The 25462-nt window shown below is 47.3% G+C and overlaps 1 protein-coding gene across 1 annotated transcript in view; it reads left to right on the forward strand.

The window, feature by feature from the left end:
* MSN (moesin) overlaps positions 1 to 25462 on the forward strand; it is a 79175-nt gene that overhangs the window by 48261 nt on the left and 5452 nt on the right. The window contains exons 3-11 of the mRNA XM_054995945.1: positions 15558 to 15653; positions 16947 to 17221; positions 18261 to 18344; positions 19246 to 19392; positions 19847 to 19943; positions 21443 to 21606; positions 22917 to 23047; positions 23183 to 23343; positions 24318 to 24410. Coding sequence (XP_054851920.1) covers positions 15558 to 15653; positions 16947 to 17221; positions 18261 to 18344; positions 19246 to 19392; positions 19847 to 19943; positions 21443 to 21606; positions 22917 to 23047; positions 23183 to 23343; positions 24318 to 24410 — 1248 coding nt within the window. The remainder of the gene's footprint in view (positions 1 to 15557; positions 15654 to 16946; positions 17222 to 18260; positions 18345 to 19245; positions 19393 to 19846; positions 19944 to 21442; positions 21607 to 22916; positions 23048 to 23182; positions 23344 to 24317; positions 24411 to 25462) is intronic.

Raw genomic sequence — 25462 nt, forward strand, 5'->3', positions numbered from 1 at the left:
TGTGCCTCAAGCACCTTGCCACCAGCGGCAGTTTCTAGTCTGCGCTCCCAAGCCTAGCTAGACAACCCTGAGACCTTACTCCAGAGGAGTCCAGACCGGGCCACCCTGCATTGCATTGGACAATGGGATTTCCCCCACCCCTTCTCCTTTCACCACCCGCCACTTTGCTGTAAACTCTAGGTGTGGGGCCAGCCCAAATGATGCCTCTTTGGGCATGGTTTTACCTGGATATAACTATTTCTTTGGGGGTATGTGAGAGCAACCTTAAAGGCCGTTTCTATGTTGGCAGGAACCCCCCCCCCCAACTTCACAAACCGCCACTGTTCTCCGTTTGGTAGCGGGTTATCTTGTTGAACACGAGAGGACAGTCCCCCACTTCTCTGCCCTGTAACTGGTCCAACTAAAACAGCAAAGAGTCCAGAGGATTCCTTCTGTTCTGGCCTGAGAGGTTTGGGAAATGAGGGGCCGTTAACCTCCTTCTACTCCTCCAGCTCCCTCTTCCCTTCCTGGGAGGAGGAGCTGCTGCTTTAATAGAAGTTGATTTGAACCAGTTCCAAAACAGACGTTTCAGTAGCTCAGTTAACAGACGAACAACCTGCTGCAGAAGCTTAATAAACATGAGGAATTCCCTCTCTGAATACTCTTTAAGATTGTAATTGTAACAGTCTCTCGTAGAGGGTGTCAAAGGCTCTGATTGGCTGGTTCTGGATCCTCTCATCTACCAACTGGGTCAAAAAGGGATTGGCTGGCGCAGGGCACAAGGGGCAGACTCTGAGCAGAACCACAAGTGACAAAAGGCACCGGTTGGACCCTTGTCAGCTTCCCTCAAGTTTTGATGGGAAATGTAGGCATCCTGGTCTCGCAGCTTCGCTCTCTGACTGCTGTCCAATGGACTTTCCAACTGTCACTTGTCCAACATTCCGCCAAGCTGCCTACATTTCCCATCAACACTTGAGGGAAGCTGACAAGGGCCCAACCTGTGCCTTTTGTCACTTGTGGTTCTGCTCTCTGTCACAGCTGGCCTCCTTGTTCCGGAAGGCAGGCGCATACCGGTCTTTGGCTATTATCCGGGGACCCAAAGAGGCTGCTGCCTGTGAGGTTGGCTTGGAGGACCAATGTAGAGGAGGGATGCTCCGAGTTTCATGAATTCTGGGTTAAAAATCCCCCCTCAGCTGAGAAACTTACTGGGTGACCTTGAACCAGTCACACGCGCTCTCTCTCTCTCAGCCTAACCTTCCTCACGGCGTGGTGGTGAAGACAGAATGGGGGAAAGGAAAGTCTTCTGTGCAACTCTGAACATCGTGGCCAGAAGGATGGGCAAAAAATGGGATGGCCAGCAAGGGGGGAAAGAGGCCTGGCCTCAAACCCATACACTCCAGAGATGTCTCGATGCAGGCAGACAGTCCGCATTCGGATACATACCTCCAAGTTCCTGTGAACGAGTAACTCCTGAACATGGAAATAACAGCGTTGGAGCAAATCAGCCTCAGACCTTGGGGATGGTATGCCTATACATAACGTTACTTGAATAACTTGAAATGTATAATAATATCCTCCAACATCTCTGCTGTAAAGATGTTGAGAAATAGCCAGCAATGAAATACAAATTTAATGAGGAGTATAACATTTTAATTTTAATAGCTTATATAGTTAAATCTTGAAGCATCTTTTTGTTAAAATCAGCGTGAAATGAAACGCTCCAAGACCTTGGACAGTCTCTTGGAACACGAGTCTTGTGCCCAACAATCCTGGTGGAAAAGCCACTGACTTCTTGGATTGTGCGCATAGCATAATTGGCCTCAAGTTGGCTAAACTGCTCAGGCAGCACGGAATGTTGCGTGGCTCCATTTTGCAGTCCCACACCTGGAAAGAAAGGGAACGGTGTGGGTGTAGGCGAGATTACAACCTCACACTGAGGCCAGCGGAGGGCATGTATTCTAGAGCAGGGGAGGGCGTGTTTTGTGTTTCTGGGATCTACTCAGTATTTTTCAAGAGCAAGGTCCAGCTGTTTCATTCTTTCTTTTGAAATGCTGTGACTTTCAGCTCATTGCCCCGAGGTGGTGCGTCCTCTCTGACCGCTGTCCTGCTTTTTAGCCTCTTTCTGGACTTCTTTTTGGGCGCCTGCCTGCTTTTCATCACCTTGTAAAACTGCTTCTTGGTGTCTCTGGATTTCTGCCATTTTGCATTCACCTTCCTAGTTTTGATGATGCCTTCTAGGTAAAGAGAAATGCAAAAGAAAACCGTTCCGGCTGCTTTCTGCAAACGGGGTCTCTGCTGGTTTCTGCGTTAATGAAAAGTAGGCAGGCTGTCAGTCATTCTGTAGCACTTACTCGGGCAACGCCCTTCACAGGGGGGGGGGTTGCCCTTTGTCCTTGCACTGCCGTTCTCCTGCCGTCTGTTTGAATGAGATGCTTTGACTCGCACGTGCGTTTTCATCCCAGGCATGCTCAGCCCTGGGCTTATGCTTCTTCCAGAAGTGGTATAAGACTCTTAAAAATTCAGACTTTGGGTGATTTTGTAGTCACAACTAAAACAAAGGGTTTAGAGGGGCAGTCATGTAACTTGTTCAGTGTTTCAGCCCAACATGGGAATGTACATTGGTGAGCATTCAGGACACCATCAAAGAAAAGAGCATGTATCTGCGGTGTTTCTGGGCTGACTGGCTGCAGAGAGGAGAAGGGTTCAGGGAATCCTGTAGTGTAAACTTGATTTTTAAAAAGGCCAGAAGTCAAGAAACGTATCTATAAAATGTCGAGTATTGAAGAAATCAGCCAGCTCGGGAAGTTGAATGGAAATCTAAATGAGCCTTATAAATCACGACTGTTGCCTCACCTGTGGTGGCTAAAGAGTTTTGAAGCAAGGTCCACGTCCACCAGAGCTGGGCTGCTTTTGCATCCAGGCTGTTGGTCATAACCCAGCTCTGCAGTGCCCTTTCCAGCTTTAAAGCTGCCACCTTCCACGCTTAGAAAGGGAGGCGGGAGACCCAGTAGCACAGCCTTGCGCTTGGCATGACGCCTGTGCAGCGTTCTCATTCTTCCTCCTTTCCAGGTTGAGAGAAATAGGGGTATCGAAGGCAAGAGGAGAGATTCTCTAGGGCCCAATCCTGGCTTGACAAGAGAGGCAGCGCTGGTGGTTCCTGTGCCACAGGCTGACCCAGGCAATGTATTTGGGGTAGCTCTGCCCAGCCAGAGTTAAAACTGGGTGAGGCTAGAGACTAACCTTGAATAAGATTACTATTCTGTATCCATGCACTGGACCACGTCAGGCCTGTTAAATTATGCTGCTGCTCCAGTGAAATGCAGAAGCATTCTCTTCATTTTCTTAGTGCAGTGATGCTCACTCAGTGGCCACATAAGGCCCAAGGATGGAAGTAACGTGGACTCTAATCCTCTACTGCAGGACTCTGATCCTGCAGTTCTACTGCAAACTAACTTGACTGCCCACCTAAAACACAGCTCACCTGGGCAGGCAGGTCAATGACAATCAATGCACTTGCCTGCTCTCCAGCTCTGGGTTCCTGCTTTGGGCTGCTGCTAACCAGAACCTGGCAGCTACTAAAACTCTGCTGCCTCCTTCCGTATAGCGCTCCGTCCATCCCAGCACTTTCCTCCCTTGTGTGTGCGTCCATGAGGCACAGAGAGGCAGGCTGCTTAAAGATCTAACGTGATCTTAATAATGGACCACTTTGTAAATTCTTCCATTACAAAATAACTTTTGGTCTTCCTTTGTGGCATTTTGTTTTATCAGATGCAGGGCTTTTTTTTTTTCTGGGAAAAGAGGTGGTGGAACTCAGTGGTGGAACTCAGTGGTGGAACTCAGGACCACACGATGACATCACTTTGGGTCAGCTGGAACAGGGGGGGAGTTTTTTAAAGTTTAAATCGCCCTTGGTGAAAATGGTCACATGGGTGGTGGCCCCGCCCCCTGATCTCCAGACAGAGGGGAGTTTAGATTGCCCTCCGCGCGGAGGGAAATCTCAACTCCCCTCTGTCTGGAGATCAGGGGGCGGGGCCACCGCCCATGTGACCATTTTCAAGAGGTTCCAGAACTCGCGTTCCTGCTGGACAAAAGCCCTGCTCTCTATGGCTGTTTTTCTGCTTTTCATCCACTTCCGATCTTTTTCTCTCTTGAAAAATTTCTCTTTGAGGCAAGTTGTTGGTGGCGTGCTCCCGCAGGCTGATTGTCTGGTGAGTTTCAGCTTGTGGTGTAAAGCTGAGGGTTGGGGGGGGGATTCTCCAGGCCACAGGGCCTCCCCCTCAAGGGTGGCGTTCCAGGGCTAGCAAAAGGCAACAGAGTGGTGGTTCCCCCTCTAGGAAGTGGAAACCCATATTGCCCCCTTTTGCCGTGGATTCTCTCATCCTCTCTCTAGGGGCTGCCCCTATAGGGCACTGAGAGCAGAATTCCGAGTAAACCTTTAAAGCAGGAATCCACCCAGCACAATTACTAGCGTGGTTCCTGGCACTTACTTGCTGCTTAGGATAAGATTTGACAGGGTTTGAAAATCCAGAGAGCTTCAGGTTGCTCCTTGCAGCTTACTGAGCTCATCCTGGGCAAGAGCATCACAGCTGTGCGTCCCTGGCTACAGGCCCAGTCTCAGGCTCTCCAGTGGCCGTGGAGGGAGAAGCAGGTGACAGGCAGAACGTGACCCATCCTGCAGCCATCCCACTGGCTACCAGTCAGTTAACAGGCTCATTCACGGTACCCGTTCTCACCTATAAAGCCCTTCGTGGCCACGGACCCTCATACCTGTGGGGCCACCTCTCCGTCTATGCTCTACCGCAGCGGCTTTGATTGTTCCTGCCTGCAAACTGGTAAGATGGCAACCACCTGCTCACATACTTCTCCCACCTTTCTATCATTCTGCAGAATGTACAAAACAGAAACGTTTAAGGGGGCATTCTTGTAATGGAATTGATCTGTAGTGGGACGAACCGTTCAGAAGGGCACTTCCATATGGGAGTGGGGAGTGCCCTGGCTGTACCTTGGCAAAGCATTACTTGAACTGGTCCAGCCTGGGCAGCTTGCAGTCCATATTGTTATTTAATTTTGTACTCCTAGTTCTAGTGCATTGTTGGTGGCCTTCAATTGTGTACTCCTAGTTCTATTGCTTTGTTCACTGAATATCTTATACTCTGTGTTAACATGGTTGCTCGCAGTGTCGTTCACTTTTGTACTTCTAGTCCTATGGCATTGTTTTTTTCGTGTCCTGTACTGTAGGGGTTTTTCCTTCTTTCTGTACTTTGTCATTCACCTTGATTCTCAATGAGAAAGACATGCAATAAATAAACAAATAAATAAAATCCCCTCCCCCCTAATTTGGAAACTGAAAGCAAAGAGCATCTTTCCCCCGAAAGAAGAGCTGGTGTCCGCTTTCCTCTGCCTCCTTGATGCAGGAGGTGCTTCCGATGAGTGCAGGATCTTGGCCTCTGCAGAGGGTTCTCATTTAGCAGCAGCTGCCTCTGTCAGGGGATGATGCTGGGATTGAAACCTCCCCATATTTTGTGACTGATAGCCGTTAAATGGAAGTTCATGTTCACATAATACAGCTGTTGATCATACATCTTGAAGAGGGAGAATGGCGTGGCCTTTTCCCATTGAAAACTGGACCCACTAAATTACTCCTGCCAGGAAAACTCAGTGTGTTGGAAGGAAAAAAGATCCCTTCTCCCCCACCCCATGCCAGCCTTCTTCTTCCACTCATCAGAACAAAACAAAGCCGTAATCTCTAAAGGACTGCACAACTACACTCACTACATCACACTTCCTAGGCACTCCGACCGAAGGCGACTGTCATTTGCGAACTAGACCTTAAGAAAAAACTTGGGTGAGGAGCTGCTTCGTCTAGTTATGACGGAGGTTGTCGGAAGGCCTGCGTGCCACTGTGTAGTTTGCAAACACTTCTGTTCAGAGCTGGCCTAGTGACATTGCAGGTATGAGCACAGCCTCCATCTTGAACATGATTGTTCACAATCACTAGCAAACCAGAATGTGTCTTTTCCAGCTCCAATGAGCTTATAGCGTGATGACTTCAGAAATCAGTGCAATTTGACAGGCTAGCATAACAATTCTTTGGATTGGGGGGGGGGGGCAGGCAGGGGATGTGCCAGGGCTGTGCACAGTTGGCTTCTACTGTTCTATCCCAGCTGTTGCCCTGGAGGGCAGGGCCAGCTGGACCCCCCCCCCATCACAAGACTTTAATGGGGCTTGCACTAAAGCTACTGTTAAGTCCTGGAGTTGGGCCTTCCTCTCTTCTGTCATGGCACCCTCCAAAATCTCCATGCCGAGACAGCCTCTTCATCTTGGCTTGCTGCAGGGCCGCTTCAGTGTGCCAGCCTGGCCACATGGAATAAAAACCCTTTTGTGCTGGTTGGTTCCTTCTGGCAGCTCCACCTCCTGCACTCCCAAACTTAACGCTACCCGGGTGGCGGAAGCGGGCTGCCTGGGGGGAGGGGGGTTGCCATCCCCTTCCAGCTAGCTTGAGAACATTGAAGCCTGGAGCAGACCCCTCCGTTCCCCTCCCCTCCCCACCCACCTCACAAAACATCCCCTCCTCCAGGAGTGCTTGTCTGCATTAACGCCCCGTCAGAACGCAGAGCAGACTCGGGGGCCAGCCTTGCTTTCAAAGGTCAAAACCCTTTTGATTCTGTGCATGTGAGTGCGCAAGGAATCTCGAGGTGGGCCACTGGACACCAGCCCAGAATGAAATGCCAGACTTTGAAGTATGAAAAAAGAAACTTGTGAAGTGATCTTTAATAAAAGATCCCAGTGCAGGTTGAGAGTTCCCATTATCGCACGGAAAAGCATGAATAACAAGTGGCAGCTATCCCGCTGCAATGCATTCTAGTACCTCCCGGAAATGATTCCGTTTTTCCACCACCTTGCTTCCTTGCTGTGTGTCTTCCGCCACTCGTACTGCTCCAGCTGGCTTAATAAAATATCAGTCAGAACTTTATATAGCTGTTGGGGTTTTTCCAGTTGGCAGTCGCAGGTTTGTTAGTACTCGGCCCCTGTGCTGAGCGAGAGTTGGCCATCCAGCCCAACACAACAGGGAATGTACAGAATCCTTTAAGGAAATGTCATACGAAATCCTGGCCTTTTATTCAGCTGTGAATTTCGAAAATCCAAAGGCCCCAGCAGAAGTTTACTCCGTTTCTTTGTAGTTAAAAATGAATTTGATGATCCCTCCTTTCTCCCCACCAAATAGAAATGCACATCCCTGTGTGTTGTTGTAAAACAAAACTCTGCAGGAGGAGGGCCCCACATAGGCACCAGCAAGCAAGCAAGGGGAACCAAATATCGCCTGCTTTTAAACAAGCCATAAACAAGCATATGGCTTATGGCAGGAAAGTGATTTGTGTGTGTGCGCATTCTTGTGGTGACTAGACTCGTGAAAAAAGTGAAACAACTCTGTGGATGCACGTTAGAGCAATGAAAAAACGTTTTGCTTGTGGTTGCGTGTAGTTTTGTGGCGATTTATGTGTGTGTGTGAGGTGCATGTTTTCTCTTTTGTGTACATTAACCCTATCCTGTAAAAGCAATATCTGCAGTGGCTGCCAGGGGCAGAAGTCGGTGCTCTGAGGCAAATAATGTTTGGATGGCTTGACGTTTGCTTTTTTTGTGGGGAAATAGAGGAGCCCCTGGGATTTTCCTGTCATGTGACTTGATCCTGCTTCTCTTGAAGGAGGTCGTGCGTTTGTCTTGCAGATGCAAAGAGACCTGCAACAGACCTTCATGGAAGCCCTTTTAACTTCTCTCCACTTTCCTACGCACCACTCTGAGCTCCCTGGAGGGAAGGGTGGCATGCAAAGCGACACAGAGTGAGCATCCGGGCTTGCAGAACCCCCCCACCCACCCGGCCAAGTCAGGTGGCAAAATCAGAGTAATATGCCCTGGGCTGTTTAGAACTTGATTATATAATCAGAGTCACTTTGAGGTGCCAACTTCTGTTTTGGAAAAGCACGTCTTTGGTTAAGAGAGTAATTGCTTTGTGCTTTAGAGGCCAACTAACTGTTTCTCAGCTTTCTGGACAGTTACCAGCAGAGCAAATGCCCCCCCCACCCCCCCGCCGAGCAGGTTTTAAGCTGTACACCTTTATTGAATAGATTGCTCTGTTCAAGTACCAGAATGTTTGAATTCCAGCGTTGGCAGCCCTGCTGATAAAAAGCATCTGGTCTGTTTGCAAATATTGTGGACGTGCCCATGAAGGTGGAAAGGTTCCTAATGGCAGAGAGTGATCTCGTGAAGTGAGAGACGGAACGTGAATCCATCTGGACATGCAGATCCGTGCCACGGTAATATCCAGACGGGAAGTCAATCCAGAGATTCCACCTGGTACAGAATGCCACAGCATTACTAGGAGCTAGGCAGAGCGTGCTTTTTACTCCCATTCTGCAGTCACTTCATTGACGACCCATCAGTTGCGGGGCTCAGTTCAAGGTTCAAGTACAAAGCCCTTCAGAGCCTTGGCCTCCCATATCTATGGGGCCACCCCCCTTCCTGTGCTCCGCCATGGCAGCTTTGCTCATCTGAACAGGGCCTTCTGCAGGTGCCACCCCACAGTTGGGCAAAATCAACATTTTCGATTGTGGCACCCACCTTGTAGAATGGCTTGCCTGATGAAACCAGGAAGGCTCCCACGCTTCTGTCATTTCACAAACTATGCAAAACTGAATTGTTCAGGGGTACATTTTCATAGAAGTAGTAGGGCAAAAGTGTAACAGAATGATTGGGGAAGGTGCTTTTATAAAGAGAACAGAATTGGAGCCTGTGCCACTGCATATGCTAGACGTTATCTGTTTTTTGTATCTGTTATCCTTTTATCCTGTTACATGTTGACTACCTTGTTTCTAGTTTTGTAATTCCATCTTCTGCATTGCTTGACACACCATGTCTGATACTTTTTTCACTGTTTCTAATGTTTATGATTAGTCCTGTTGCTTCACCCATTAGATTTCTCATGTTATTTGTTTACATTGTTTTATGCCATGTAATCTTACCTTCAGTCTCAGCGAAATAGGGGGTCTCTCAAGTAAATGAATAAGCCAGGTTTTGTTGAAAAGTTCATACTTAGATTTTCTGGGAGTAACGATCATATTTCTGTGGGAGTGGCTGAGGAATTGGTATCTGCATTGTGGTTATGGACAGTTGAGTAACTCAGCGGGATAGAAGTCTTGAGCAGGGGTGTGCACCTGAAAAATATTCGGTTTTCCCGCTTCGGGTTTACCCAAAGCAGGAAAAAGTTTCGGGGAAAAACCCGAAATCCAAAGCGGTATGCTGCTTTGAATTCAGGTTTCTAAGTCGCTTCGGTATGCTCCATAAAGATTCAGGAATACAAAACAAGAATTTACCCGCGTAAACTTACTAACGTATTCAAAGTTTTATTAACAATAATATATAACCACGTAACAGTATGTAGAAATTGATTATTGGACCGTATAAATACTTAACACCAACCCCACTCACAGTTAGAAAACCATTTACACCGGTGCTAACAAACCAGGCTCCCTCAACAATTGATAAAGTGCTCTAAGTGCTAACAATATGAATATTGCACAAACAATGTAAAGTGCAAATGCAAGTAAAGCACCATATGAACACTAGTCCTTCCAACAGTTTATAAGGTCCTGAGCACCATGTGTCCAACTGAGCACGGTGTGTCCAACTCGCAGGGAGGAAACGTTGTAAGAGATTGGTTGTTGTGGGTTTTCCGGGCTGTATTGCCGTGGTCTTGGCATTGTAGTTCCTGACATTTCGCCAGCAGCTGTGGCTGGCATCTTCAGAGGTGTAGCACCAAAAGACAGAGATCTCTCAGTGTCACAGTGTGGAGAAGATGTAGGTCATTTGTATCTACTCAGGAGGGGTGGGGTTGAGCTGAGTCATCCTGTAAGAGTTTCCCAGGGTGTGGAATGCTAATGGCGGGAGGCTTCACTGTATCCTGAGGAGGTTCCTTTGCATATGGATTGGTACTTGATGTGCTAATCTTCTCTGCAGGGCTATTGTCGGGGATAGAATGTTTTGTTAGCCTGGTGTTTTTCAGAACTGGAAACCATGCTCTGTTCATTCTTAAGGTTTCTTCTTTCCTGTTGAAGTTTTGCTTATGCTTGTGAATTTCAATGGCTTCCCTGTGCAGTCTGACAAAGTAGTTGGAAGTGTTGTCCAGTATTTTGGTGTCCTGGAATAGGATACTGTGCCCTGTTTGCGTTAGGCCATGTTCAGCCACTGCTGATTTTTCAGGTTGTCCAAGTCTGCAGTGTCTTTCATGTTCTTTTATTCTTGTCTGGATGCTACGCTTTGTGGTCCCGATGTAAACTTGTCCACAGCTGCAGGGTATACGGTATACTCCTGCAGAATTACTGATCAGATGGGAAAGCTTATGAAAAAGCATAACCTTCAAGCAGTATTCAGACCCACCCGAAAAATACAACAGATGCTACGATCAGCAAAAGACAGTAGAGACCCCCTCACCTCTGCAGGAGTATACCGTATACCCTGCAGCTGTGGACAAGTTTACATCGGGACCACAAAGCGTAGCATCCAGACAAGAATAAAAGAACATGAAAGACACTGCAGACTTGGACAACCTGAAAAATCAGCAGTGGCTGAACATGGCCTAACGCAAACAGGGCACAGTATCCTATTCCAGGACACCAAAATACTGGACAACACTTCCAACTACTTTGTCAGACTGCACAGGGAAGCCATTGAAATTCACAAGCATAAGCAAAACTTCAACAGGAAAGAAGAAACCTTAAGAATGAACAGAGCATGGTTTCCAGTTCTGAAAAACACCAGGCTAACAAAACATTCTATCCCCGACAATAGCCCTGCAGAGAAGATTAGCACATCAAGTACCAATCCATATGCAAAGGAACCTCCTCAGGATACAGTGAAGCCTCCCGCCATTAGCATTTCACACCCTGGGAAACTCTTACAGGATGACTCAGCTCAACCCCACCCCTCCTGAGTAGATACAAATGACCTACATCTTCTCCACACTGTGACACTGAGAGATCTCTGTCTTTTGGTGCTACACCTCTGAAGATGCCAGCCACAGCTGCTGGCAAAACGTCAGGAACTACAATGCCAAGACCACGGCAATACAGCCCGGAAAACCCACAACAACCATCGTTCTCCGGCCGTGAAAGCCTTCGACAATACATCGTTGTAAGAGATTTTTCCACTCCAGATGACTGTAACCACTATGCAAGTAGTTCCTTAATATTATTTCTTCCTTAATGAATCCATAAAGTTTCAGAGCATACTGAAGTGACGGGGAGGGGGAGGGGAGGGGAGGCCCACCCCCACCCTTAAACTCCCTCCCCACCCTTTAACCCCATCCCTCCCACCCCCACCCCACTTACCTGGTCAGGCTCCAGCCGCAAATGTCGCGCTGGCCAGCTGGCCTCCCCTACTGCCGCCATGCAGGGAGGAGTTGTCAATGGCATCACAGGGAGAGGCTTCCATTGCCACCATCTATGGAGGCGGGGGCATGGGGGATTTAGGGAGGGCTCCCCACAAATTTAGGGGGACCCAGGCACTCATGGGGACCCCCCTAACAATGCCCTTGGGCTGGGCCAAATCTTGGAAAAGGCGGTTATAGTGCTATCTCAGCAATCTCCTGCTGTGTCCAGTTTTTGAAATTCACTTTTAGGATAGTCACTTTAAGATCTACAAATATACATACCATGTGTATGGGACAAACTAATGGTCACAAATTCGATGCTAAGAAAGGCAACATAGAAAACCCTGTAGACAAACTTTTAAAAAGTTTTCCTGGACATTCATTTATAGGAGTCTTGATTCTGCCTTATTCATAGTTAGTACTGGAATTTACTAAATTGTGGCATTGCAGATGACTTCATTTGGTAAATGTGTGGTTGAAATCTGAACCAGGGCAGAATACAAAACAATTGCTGAGCACTCAATTTCTGAGTAATGTACAGAGTTCAGAGTAGTAGCAATCTCCTTCTCATTTCAAACTCATATTCTATAAGTGAGTACAAGCACATTTTAAGGCATATTTTGAGGCTAGTCATGACTCCAAAGAAAACTCAGTTATACTACCTAGGATTTTATATACCTTGTTTTCTTAGCACACTGCTTAAAAACTCCACCTTAAAAACACAGACATTCAGAACACATTATTAACAAAATCACATAATTCAGTGCACATTCCTTGCCAATGTTCTCTCCGGGCTGCACACAAGGCAAAAGGAAATTTTCAGAAGGCCTCTGATCTGCATTCCGCCCCCTCCTATCTTGTTAATGCAGATGGGCTTTCTCATTGTTTCAGAGAGACAGCACTCAGGTTGCCATTATAGGAATTGTCCTTTTCTGCAATAGATACCACCTCTCCATTTAAAAATGGAATGGAAATTGAAAGAAGAGCTTAGCAGTCCCCCCCCCCACCCACTACCATGAAAAAACTGTTCTCCCCCCATCCCCCCCCCCAAAACTAGCAAGCAAGCAAACAAAGCTATTTCAACAAAGAAACATAAGGCCTACCCTTTCCCAGTGATCCATTTCCAAAATATAATGTAATGATAACATAACTAAAAAGTAAAATAAAATAGAAACTCACTTTTCCCCTATTAAAAGGAACAGAAACTGGTCCTTAACAGAGTAGCATTGACTGCAGAGAAAATGTGATGATGGGTGGTTGGAGCATGCTGGCTGGTGTGAGAAAGAGAAAATAACAAACTTATACTTCCTTGAGTTTTATAAAAGAGCGACGAGTTCTTTATTATAGGAACTCCATACTTCGATAGGAAAGTGGAGAGATAGAGTCCTATCTGCTGATCTGTTCCTGAGGAGGAAGCCCTGAGATTAGCAATCTACACATCAAAGGATATTTTAGGGCACTAAAGGAGTAAATGGTAAACAGAGGCCCTGAACTGTCTTATCTTTCTCTCTGGTTTCTCCTGTTCTGAAACCTGAGGGAAGGGACAGCGTTAATAGTGGAATCTTCTTGTTGTTGTTGCTATGTGCCATCAAGTCACCTCTGACCTATGGCAACCCTATGAATGAAAGACCTCCAAAACATCTTATCATTAACATACTTGCTCAGATCCTGCAAACTGGAGGATGTGGCCTCTTTTATTGAGTCAAGTCATCTCATTTTAGGTCTTCCTCTTTTCCTACTACCTTCCACTTTTCCTAGCATTCTTGACTTTTCCAGAGAGTCTTGTCTTCTCATGATGTGACCAAAGTACAATAGCCTCAGTTTTGTCATTTTAGTTTCTAGGGAGAATTCAGGCTTGATTTGATCTAGTACCCACTTATTTGGTTTTTTTTGGCTGTCCATGGTATCCGCAAAATGCTCCTCCAGCACCACATTTCAAATTAATCCATTTTCTTCCTGTCAGCTTTCTTCACTCTCCAACTTTCATGTCCATACGTAGCAATGGGGAATACCATAGTTTGGATTATCTTGATCTTGGTCCCCAGGGAGACATCTTTATCTTTAAGGATCTTCTCTAGCTCCCTCACAGCTGCTCTTCCAAGCCTCAATCTTCTTCTGATTTCTTTATTGCTGTCTCCCTTTTGGTTGATGATTGAGCCAAGGAATAGAAAATCTTGAACAATTTCAATTTCCTCATTGTCAGCTTTAAAATTGTGTAATTCCTCAGTAGTCATTTCTTTTGTCTTCTTGAAGTTCAGTTGTAATCCTGCTTTGGTGCTTCAACCTTCATCAGTAGTTGTTTCAAGTCTTCACTATTTTCTGCTAGTAATGTGGTATCATCTGCATATCTAAAATTGTTAATGCTCCTTCCACCAATTTTCACTCCACCTTCTTCTAGATCTAATCCAGCCTTCTTTATGATATACTCTGCAGAGAGGTTGAACAGGTAGGGAGATAATATGCATCCTTGTCTGACACCCTTGCCAATTGGAAACCAGTCTGTTTCCCCATATTCTGTCCTGACAGTAGCCTCTTGTCCAGAGTACAGGTTGTGCATCAAAACAATCAGATGTTATGGAACTCCCATTTCTTTTAAGACTCTCCATAACTTTTTATGATCTACACAGTCAAAAGCTTTGCTGTAATCTATAAAACACAGGCTGATTTTCTTCTGAAATCCCCTGGTATGTTCCATTAGCCATCATAAATTTGCAATGTGATCTCTGGTGCCTCTTCCTTTTCTGAATCCAGCTTGAACATCTGACATTTCTTGTCCCATATATGGTAAGAATCTTTGCTTTAGAATTTGAGCGTCATTTTGCTTGCATGGGAAATTAACACGATAGTCCAATAGTTGCTACACTCTTTGGCATCCTCTTTTTTGGGAATTGTAATGTAGACCGAGTGTTTCCAGTTCGTGGCCCATTGTTTTGTTTTCCAAATGTAAATTGGAACCAAGCAATTATGTTGCAGTTATGTAGCAATCTGACTGTTGCTACATTGAAAGTGGGTGGAGCCAGCCAGGTTTAAGGACTAAGCTGCTCAGTGCGGGCCATAGCCATAGGTATTTTAAGGCAGTGTATAAATTCTTTTTTATATAAAATTTATTTTTATAAATATAAACAGAACAGAGAAAAAATAACAACAATAGCACAATTATAATTACATCAAAAGAAAAAGTAAACACATAATATAACAAACAATATAAATAACTCAGGTTTTTTATATCCAGCTCATATCAATCATTGAATGTATTTGGTGTCTGTCAGAAAAGAAAGTATAGTATCCAATATTCAGATTTTGATCCTTCAAGCAGCTTCCAATTGTGACATTTCCATATAATTAAACACATTTTTGGGAAGTCTGCCTTCTATGTTTTTTTTCACCTATCTTTTGTTCTAGATCCATTGCCCCATTCATGTCTCCGAAGATCATTATCTTCTTGAAAATCGAAAATGGATTGGAAAACATTTTCATAACATTTTTTTCTCTTTGGCGTATATATTGTTGCTAGTGTGTAAATCTTGCCTTCCAGGAGCCTGATTTTCAAAATCATATGTCTTCCATCAGAGTCTCTTAATTCTTCTGTCACATTTATTTGTAAATTGTTTATATAAACTGCAGTTCCTTTTTTAAATTATAAATTCTTAATAAACTCACAAATACATATGAGTAAAAAACAGGAACAAAGCCCCAATTGATATAGCAGGAAGGGTGGACAGTCCTGTGCTTCATCTGCCATTATAACTGAGTCCCTTGTGTGAGTTTATCACTGCTTGCCTCCTCCTCCCCCCCGGCCAAATCCGGGGGGGCTCGAGCCCCTCAGCCCCCCCCCCCACACAGTTTACACCTGTGATGCCAGACTCTCAGTGGTGGGAGGCTGCATTGCGCACAAACTCTGATTCATGTGTGGGGTTGTGGGGTGGGGCACAGACCACACGGTGGGATCCGGACTCTGTGTTGGATCCTCCTTGCAAGTTCATTCAGACTGGGACCGAGCGGCCTGGCCCTGCTGCCAGGCCTGTGGGGGTGGGGGTCCTCGCTCATATTGAACTTGTTACTCCTAGGAGGCTGCCTGTGTGCCTAACTCTTCAGTAAGTCATGGTGAACAAAGGGGCAGGTGCTAACCAGCTGATCTCTCTGATTTCCTTGACAGGTTGTGAAAACCATAGGCCTGAGGGAAGTTTGGTTCTTTGGACTTCAGTACCAGGATACAAAGGGCTTTTCAACATGGCTTAAACTAAACAAGAAGGTATCCGTTTGTTCCTCATGCTGTCTCGTTCTCTGTTGCCTTTCAAACAAGAGGGAGCCTGCCTTGCTTGAGCAGTGACTGCCTTCAGCGCTGGGGAAGGCTCTCTGTGCCTCTCTGTGTTGCTCCCCCTGGGTCCACCCTATAGCAGCGGCATCCCTAAAACACTAGAAGAGACGCTGGCAAGGGGAGAGGCTTTCCACCTCCAGCGTTCAGTGCCTCCCTTCACTTCAGGAGAGCGGTGCTCTCGGGAGCACTAGCCTTGGGCTGCTTCTCTCCCCTTCCCCGTCCTGCTCTACGCCGCTGTTTCAGTGTGCTTCCACAGTAAGCTCACTGGACTGCTGTCCCGAAAGAGTGTGTGCTCAGATGAGAAGGGCACCCCCTCCTCAAGCAGCAGGCAGAGAGCTGCCCCCCCCCACACCCCTCTTCCTCCCACCTCTGTTAAACCCTTAGAGCCAGCCAGGTCCTGCCACCCACTGGCACCATCCCAGCTTTGGGGTTTTAACTTAAAAGGACCTGGAATACGCCCCCCCCTTCCCCTTGATTCCCCTGGCAGTGCCTCCTTTCCCAAGGGAATGCAGGAACAAAGGGGCAGGGCACTTTGGCCTGTGCCGAGAGGCCTGGAGCGCTGCAGCTGTGCGGCCAGAATTTAAGCTGCACTCTCGTAGGCGAAACAGGACAAACTTTGTATAAGGAATACGACCCTCGGCTAGTGGAAGCCCAGCAAGAAAAGCAGCAACACATTCTTTAATACCATTAACTCTGAACTGGTCCGTAGCATGCCTACAGCCTTTCCAATCCAGTCTCTGTGTCAAATAGAGGACTTGTGTTTCTCATGTGAGGGCACATCCTGCCCCCCCCCCCTGGACTGCAACCGCCCTGCCAAACTCTTTGGGAAGAGAGTTGTGTAAGTTTTTCCAAAGTGGTGGCCCTTTTGCACGGAACTGGCCGTGTTTTCCTACCCAAATGGGCAAGGGCTAATCCTGAGGCTTGAATTCCCCCCGGGAGACTGAGTGCAGGAAAAGAAGGATTAACCCCTCCCTCCCACTGAGACACAAATTCCCTGAAATGCACAGAGCCCTTGTCTAGGGGCCCAGGCTCTTCTGGGTTTCTAGGAAGGAAAGGCCACAGAGGGCCTAGAAAATCGGTTAAAAATAAGAAAACCAGACTGTACCCGTGGCACGAATTGCCCATAAATCATTACGCTTACATCCCTCTTTGTCCATGACAACCTCGTAACTCCAATGGCTGTGGAGGTCGCCTTCTAAAGCCTGTTTTGCTCCCTGTTGCCTGCAGGTGACAGCACAGGACGTGCGCAAAGAGAGCCCCTTGCTCTTCAGGTTCCGTGCCAAGTTCTACCCTGAGGACGTGGCAGAGGAGCTTATTCAAGACATCACGCAGCGCCTCTTCTTCCTCCAAGTGAAGGAGGCCATCCTGAACGATGATATCTATTGCCCTCCAGAGACTGCCGTCCTCCTGGCTTCGTATGCTGTCCAGTCCAAGTATGGGGACTTCAATAAAGAGGCGCATAATCCAGGCTACCTAACTGGTGACAAACTGTTACCTCAGAGGTACATGAGATTCAACGCTCTTCTGGGCTATTGTGCTCTGTAAAGGGGGCCTGTGGTGTGTCCTGTGTAGGGGGGCCAGCTCCTGTTAGGGAAATTCCTGGAGATTTTGGGGGGCAACCTGGAGAGGGCAGGATTTGGGGAGGAGAGGGATTTCTGTGGGGTGTAACACCATAGAGTCCTCCCTCCTAAGCAGCCATTTTCTGCAGGGGAACTGACCTCTCAGCTGGAGATCAGTTGTAATTCTAGATCTCCAGCCACTACCTGGAAGTTGGCAAACGTAGTCCAGTGGTCTCTGCTGCTTGAATTCTTCCTGTGAATGTGAGAAACAACAGAGGCTTTGAGGAGACTTTAGGAATGTTCCATAAACAGGACACGCGAGTGGCGGCTCAGGAGTCCTCTGGGGCCCCTGGGCTGGGTCCCTGGCCGAAGGGCTCCTTCCTTCTTACGCTCTTGTTTCTTAGCAGACTGGGAAATGAGCAGCCAGCCTCTCCTGCTGTGTGATCAGCAGCCCAAGCTCTTCCACTTTGCCTTGGAGGTGCTGCTGGCTGCCTCTTGGGTGTCCTTTGGCTTGGTTCCGGGATGAACTGCCCAGCTGTACCATAAGGGAGACGTTCCCCTGCAGTCTAGTTGCCAAGCAGGGTCTCAGGACTGGACTTCCTCAGCCCCAGGGTGGTTTCCGTTGCAGGCGCCGCCTTAGGAGTTAGAAAGTGAAATGGTGTGGAAAAAAGAAGGTGCAGGTGTATGAAGGAGAGGCTTCCTTTCTCAGAGGACGTGTTGTTGGGCAGTGAGGAAATGCCTTTCGGGTGGGGGCGAGGGAGTTCCTTGAAATATGTTCCGAAAGGAAAAAGCAAGACAAGAACTCTGGAGTGTGAGAATGGCCTTGTAAACGAGGCCCATTTCACACGTGAAGCTTCTTACAGGGAGCGACTCTCTAGGTAGGTCCAAATCACACACGCACACACCAGTCCTTATTCTGTCATGACTGACATATGTGGAAGCAACTGCAATCCAAATTATTTTTCTGTCCTTTGTTTCCTAGAGTTTTGGAACAACACAAACTCAATAAAGATCAGTGGGAAGAGAGGATCCAGGTATGGCATGAAGAACACCGGGGAATGCTCAGGTAATCCAAAGGTTTGAGGAGGTCTGACGGTGCATGTATGGAGCAGGGGCTTCTGTGACTGAACGTTGGTGGGATCTAATCACTGAGCATTTGCATGGCTCTGCTTTCCCGTGTTCCCAGTCCGTAGCGTGATCTCGCAGTCCTTGTACCAATCCCGGATTCTGCCTGTATTGCAAGTGGGAAGGATTTAGACTTGGAGGAGTCTCTTTGCTCAAGACCATCTAGGGAGTCCCGTGGATGGAGGCAGTATTTGGGAGGAGGCCTCCTGGTTCGTGGCCCCAGTAGTGGAAGCTTAGGGAATTTAGTGACTTTCAAGCCATCCTGTGGTTCTCTCTCCAAAATCTGCCCGAGAAACAGAGTTCTAGGCATTGAGAGTTGTCATGCATAGAACGGAATACTTGTTTGCAGAAGTGGGTGCAGGTGGGGTGTGTGTGTGTGTGTGTGTGTCTGAAGGGCCCATGAATCGGTAATGAAGCATTTGTGCCTGGCTGTTCTTTTCCTTGTGGACTTCCGATCATGTTCCTTTCTCAGGTTCTGCCCCCCAAATCTCAGCTGCACAAATAGCCAGATACTATGCTGAATATAATCATGCAAACTCAGTGTGGTGGCTTATATTAACTGGCTATTTTCCTTGGGTGGAACTATCTGCAATGGTACCTTAGAGGTGCTGAATAACTCTTTGCAATCATAATTGCTACTTTTATATAGCTCTTTTGAGTGTCCATCATGCTCTGTGTTCTCTGCAATCCCCACAACTTCTCTATAGTAGGCCGGTAGTATTATCCCCATATTGCAAGGGGCTTCCTAGAATGGCTAATGATTCATGAGATATGATCTGTTTTAATTTGAGAATCCTGCTGGACCATTAAACATAGAAGTTTTGTGTGTGTATATCCTTTAGGGAAGACGCTATCTTGGAGTATCTGAAAATCGCGCAGGATCTGGAGATGTATGGTGTGAACTACTTCAGTATTAAGAATAAGAAGGGCTCCGAACTCTGGCTGGGAGTAGATGCACTCGGACTCAACATTTATGAGCAGAATGACAGGTAACCAGAGCTCCCTTCGTTTTCTTGTTTCTGCAAGGAAAGAGGCCTGCTGCATCCGTCCGTCTTTTTCTAGTCCAGCGTCTTGTTCGGTTCCCAGCAATGCTCAGTCTCGGGAACCTCAAAGCGGGGCTTGAAGGAAATGACCCCCTCCTGTAGTTCATCCCCAGCCCCTGGCAGTCGCAGGTATTCTGCTTCAGAACGTGGAGACTCCATTGAGTTGTTATGGCTAACAGACCAAGCCTACATTGGGGGGGAAATGGCTAACCTTCCACTGTCCTGGGAAAGGCCTTCTTCAGACCTGGGAGAGAACACTGGGTCTTCCCCCATTGCCCGACCTGATTAGTCAGGTTGTCCCGTTTCCTTTGTATGGTCTGATTCACGCAGATGAGTTGGGAATAGGATCCTCTCTCGGAGATTTGGAACTGTGAATTTTTTTCTTCTTTACTTTCTGCAGGTTAACACCAAAAATTGGATTCCCTTGGAGTGAGATCAGAAACATTTCATTCAATGATAAGAAGTTTGTTATCAAGCCAATCGACAAGAAAGCACCAGTAAGACTTCTTTATGGCTCACAGTTAATCCTCTTTCTGTCCTGACAATCTTTTGCATTTGCATTTTGCTCTTCTTCCAAGGAGGCCAGGGCAGGATGCATGATTCTTCCTTCCTGTACTTTATCTCACAACACCCCTGTGATGTAGGTTTGGCTGAAGGAGAGAACGATTGGCCCAAGATCATCCAATGAGCTTCGTGGTGGTGTGGGAGTTTGGCCCTGGGTGTTTCGGGTCTGAGGCCATCACTCCAGCCACTATGCTGTATAGGGCAGATTATGTGGTCAGAAAGACGGGTGCGCTGCTCAGCTGAAGGAAGTGTGGGGTCACCATAGTTTGAGCATCACTTGCCCCCAACAATAGTGCGCCAAGGGCTGGGTGCAGAGCTGGCTTTCATCCACTTGTAGACTTGCCCACTTTTGATTGCTGCGGCAGTTTGTCAATCAAAAATTTATTGTTATAGTTAACATTTCCCCATGTTCCTGAGCTCTTTCAGCTTATATGAGCACCACGCTGTGGCTCTGGGACATCCACTTTGTCTGTCGGCCCAAAAAATTGAGCACTATCCTGTCATTTGCAGAATCGCTGCGTCCCCACCAGGTGGCCTTTCATTCTGGAAGGCTGTCCTTCCAGCCCTGTCAATGTCTGCATTTGTCCTGATGAAGAATATTGTCTGCTGAGCACGTGCAGAGCCTGCGCTAGGAGCCATGACCTTATCTACACTTTCCCTCCCCCCAATACCAGGTGGAGTGTCTGCGCTTCACTGGGATTTTCTTTCCTCATTCATCTTTGGTAACCTTGCATTTTGGAGTGCGTGGGCTTGCCTTCGAAGGCTACGTAGAAGCTGCCGCTGACGGGGAGAGTCGCCAAGAGCAGAGCTTCCGATTCTAGATCAGCTGTTTGGCTCTTTGCACCTGGGCTCAGCTCACAATGCTGAGGATGAGCTTCTAGCGCCATGGATGTGCCCTGTTCCTTCATAACTATAGAGGAAGCCCTGCCCAGCCTCTCTTTTTGCTTTGGGGAGGGGAGGGCAGGAGTCATACTGACCCCCCAACCATGCCTGCATGGTTGACCTTTGGGTGACTAGCATAAATCACATCCTACTAAACACCTTTCTCAGCTGGCTGTTGGATCTGCTGCTTTAGTCTGGCTATGGATTCCTTTATGTGGCTGCACTGCCTGCGTTTTAGGCGTGTTCCTTTTGTGTGTTGGAGCCAGACGTGTGGTGCTTGGCTAGGAAGGTTTTTCTTGCAGGCCACCTGCAGAGAGTTCGGCTTCAGACAGATTTCCCAGTTGTTCAGCCTGCTGGCCTCACTTGGCTGCAGGCCTCTCAGTCTGCCTGGTATGAGCAAGTTCAGTGGAGGAGGCGTGGAGATCCGTCTAGGCATGCAGCTGTTTTACCCCCAAAGGGGAAGCCCATTGACTTCAATGGGCTCAGACTGGAGTAACTCAGCGTAGGATTGTGCTATTAATCCTGGACTTTCCCTCCTTTTTTTGCAAAGGACTTTGTATTCTACGCCCCACGGCTAAGGATTAACAAGCGCATCCTGGCTCTGTGCATGGGCAACCACGAGCTGTACATGCGCAGGCGCAAGCCAGACACCATTGAAGTGCAGCAGATGAAGGCCCAAGCCCGGGAGGAGAAGCATCAAAAGCAGATGGAGAGGTGGGTGCCATTGAGCCGTGTGTGAAATTTTCCCAAGAGGGACCGTGTGGAATGTTTTCAGTCTGGCACTCGGTCGTGCAGCCATCTGTTCTATCGAACGCCCATGGTAAGACTGGAGGTCAGTGGTGGGACCAAAGGTTTGTGAAGTTCTGCATCTGAAGTGCATGAGAAGGGCAGTGATTGGCAGCCCCTGCCCAGATGCCCACAGACCAAGCTGTGGAGAAGGTGGCATCTGTTACTTGGACTCCTTTAGGCGGAGGGAAGTGGGAGGTTGGCTCACGTCACCTTTCTCAAAGTGGTCCTGCAAGAACAGTGGTGGTTAAATGGAGCGTATCCAAATGGGGCTTGCACTGAGACTCTTGAGAATGAAGGGCTGCAGAGGCACCTGGGGTGGGGGTGGGGGTGGCAGGGGGAAGCTGGTTTGTAGGCAGTGGGGAAAAGCCCCCTCCTTAGAAGTGTGCCTTCCAAACAGTGACTTCGAACTAAACCTTGATCCATGATACTTAACTAAGAATATATAAGGTGTAAAACATAGTTCTATATTAAGCAGTATCATCTATAATAAATAATTATGCAATGTATATAAGAATAGAAACCATTCTAAGTAGTTTATCTGTATTAAAAAGTGTAATTTAGAAAAGATGGAAAGTTTAACAAAATGTTTGTATTTTGCATCTTGAAATAAAACATATTGAAAGCAAAAAAAGAAAGTATCCCTTCCATATAAGCTTTCTGACAACCTCCACACTGTGCCAAGTTTCACCAACATGCCTTGAGAAATTAAGCCACTTTGCTGGATGCCCCCCCACACACACACACACCCCTCACAGAAGAGCAGGCACTGAACAGTTCCCTCATTGCCAGTACACAAAGAGGGATGACAACGGAAGTATGTGGAGGAGTAAGGATGTCCGCAGAGTTGTGATGCAGCCCCGATGAAGAGGCGCCAGACCTGGTGGCATCCCAGCAGTAGCATAAATGCCTAAAGAATCGGGTCCCATCCCAAACTGGCTGAGCAAAGGGAGTGGCAGGATGCTTGCAGGTGACAGGGTGGTTTCCGTTTCTGTGTGGGTGAGGACCATGCTTGCATGTTTTAATCTAAGCTAAAACTGTGCTCCAGATATCAAAAATGTGGGAAACAACAGACTCAGTAAGCTCCACAGAACGGGCAGCCATTGGAAAGTGCAACAGATCACTCGTAAAAGACTTGGGCAGGAGAAGATCAGCTGGGAGTTTGTTTTAAGGAGGACAGCAAGTTCTGCCATCCAGATAACTTCCTATGTAATCCTTGGTGTTTCCTCCCCTCTTAGAGCCTTGCTGGAGAATGAGAAGAAGAAGAGGGAACTGGCGGAGAAAGAGAAGGAGAAGATTGAGCGTGAGAAGGAAGAGCTGATGGAGAGGCTCCGGCAAATAGAGGAGCAAACCAAGACAGCTCAGCTCGGTAGGGGCACATTTCCCAATCGCTTGCAGGCGTGGAAATGCCCCTGTGAGACCAGGCCAGCGAGGCTGGGGCTGGCCTTCTTCTGAGTCTCTGCCTGGATCGTTGAAGGCCGCTGTGCTTGTTTTTCCACTTTAGAACTGGAAGAGCAGACCCGCAGAGCGCTGGAGTTGGAGCAGGAAAGGAAACGAGCTCAGGAAGAAGCAGAGAAGCTGGCAAAAGAGCGGAAGGAAGCAGAGGAGGCCAAGGAAGCCTTGCTGAGGGCATCCCATGATCAGAAGAAGACCCAGGAACAGCTGGTACGCCGGCCGGCCTGAAGGGTCCTCTTAGGGCACTTGCAGAAGAAGGGGAGCCAGAGACAAGGCCGGACTGGTCCCCAAGGAGCAGGAGAGCTGAACTCTGATAGCAGAGGAAAGGGTTTTGAGGGGGACCAGAGTAGAGGCCAGTGCACCTTGCTTAAGGCTCGGGACCTGGGGATGGGGTGGGGGACAGAATTCAGACCAATGATGGTGGCTGACGCCACCCAGAAAACATAGTCGCCTGCTTTACACGGAGTCAGCGTTATTTGGGTGATTGTGGCTGGCAGCGACTCCCAAGGAACCTGGTTATTTTGCATCTTTATCATCCAAGATCACGTGGATGGGAGGAGCTGGGCCGTGAAGCCTGCGCTCTGCCATGTGTGCTGGCCCCTCCTGCTCCCCAGCATAGTCTCCCTGACTGGTGTTAAAACCATAGATAGCCCTGCCCCCATTCAGGAATGGAAGGAGTCTGCTCCTTAAGGCCCCCTGCTTCTGGTGCAGCAAATGCGCAGCGCCTCTGAATTGGACACAGAGTATGACTTACAGGAGAACTGAGCTTGATGATATTCTTCTGACATCAGACACCCTAGACAGGTAATAAGTCGGATTTTGTTTCCAGAACAGTGGAGTGGGAGAGGAGGGTCCTATACTGTAAGAAATACCTGTCTCTGGGATGTTCAGGCAGCTTTGTTGGTACCCATGGGGGATGGCAGATGTGATTCAGTAAACATGTTGCCTTCGTCTGCAATCAAAGCCTGTCTCCTGGGAACTGTTGTTTGCGGGAGAGGGGTGGACACACACTAACTCTCAACACCTTTGCTGGGATGTCATTCCCAAGGCATGTGACAAACTGTTTTTAAAACTGCTATAAGTTTGTAGTGTCATATCCTCCTGAGATTAGAACAGGGATACAGAAAACAAAGAAGGTCACCTGCACATACTGCCATGAGCAACCTACTGTTTTGCTTTTTCAGGCTGCTGAGATGGCAGAACTCACGGGCAGGATCTCACAGCTGGAAATGGCCCGGCAGAAGAAAGAGAGCGAGGCCATGGAGTGGCAGCAGAAAGTGAGTGGGGCCTCTCTCTGCTTTCACCCTCAGTGAGAGGGGATTCCCCTTTGCCATCCCCAGAGGGGAATTTCTAAATGGCTGCGCCTATTAGCCGTAGAGGAGAAGGAGAACCAGCACATGAGCTGGCTGTTGGGGCGTTTTGTATGGGCTGTCTAGGCCTGTGTGGGTTCTGTGGGACTAAATCAAGAATAAAACTCAGAAGAACTTCTTGATCACAAATCCTTCTGTCGTGCAGAACAACACGGCCGAGTTCCAAGTAGTTGAACAGCTGCGGTGGGTATAACAGTGAACAGAAACCTGCAACTGTTGATTCCTCCTCATTCCTTTCAACCAGCATTTCTTGCTTACAAACTTTGGCTGGGACAAGACTGATTTCTTTTCCAAACCACCTGTAACGAGCTTTTGCCCGTGTCTGAAACTAAGCTTCTACTAGCCCAAAGAAAGATGTATCTTTTCTCTTGGAGAGCTTTCAGCAATTAGTTCTCAGACCTGTCAAACAGATAAGTTCTTTGAACCACCTGTTTATCAGTACATTTATTTATATAGGGTTCAATATCGCTTTGCAACTCTTTGTCAAGCACACAGACACCTGTCTAGAGTTTATTTCACTTTATTGAAAATACACCCTAGTTTTTTAATGAAGCAAGTAATCAAAATATAAAAGGCTATTAATATAAATCCTATAAAAACAGAACACGGAAAGGCAATAAGAAATAAGTTTGCTAACATTTCCTAATAAATTCCAAGTTTAACATAATCAAAGTTTCTATGAAATGCCTAGGTAAAAATAAGTTCTCACCTAAATTCTCTCAAGAGATTTCTTCCATCAGAGCTCTGACATTCTATCTGAATTTGCAATTTTATAAGTCATCATATGCAAATATTTAAGGTCTATTCAAATGATAGCACAAACAAACAATAATTGGTCTGATGCTTCATTGAATATTCATAGTTTCTATTGTACAACCTTCCAATTAGTAAAAAATGATGTTATACACAAACTTGCAAAACAAAACTATAAATCTCTGAGAAGTGTCAGAAAAAGTTAA

Source organism: Eublepharis macularius, chromosome 13, assembly GCF_028583425.1.
Source record: "Eublepharis macularius isolate TG4126 chromosome 13, MPM_Emac_v1.0, whole genome shotgun sequence".
In the NCBI taxonomy this organism is placed as follows: domain Eukaryota; kingdom Metazoa; phylum Chordata; class Lepidosauria; order Squamata; family Eublepharidae; genus Eublepharis; species Eublepharis macularius.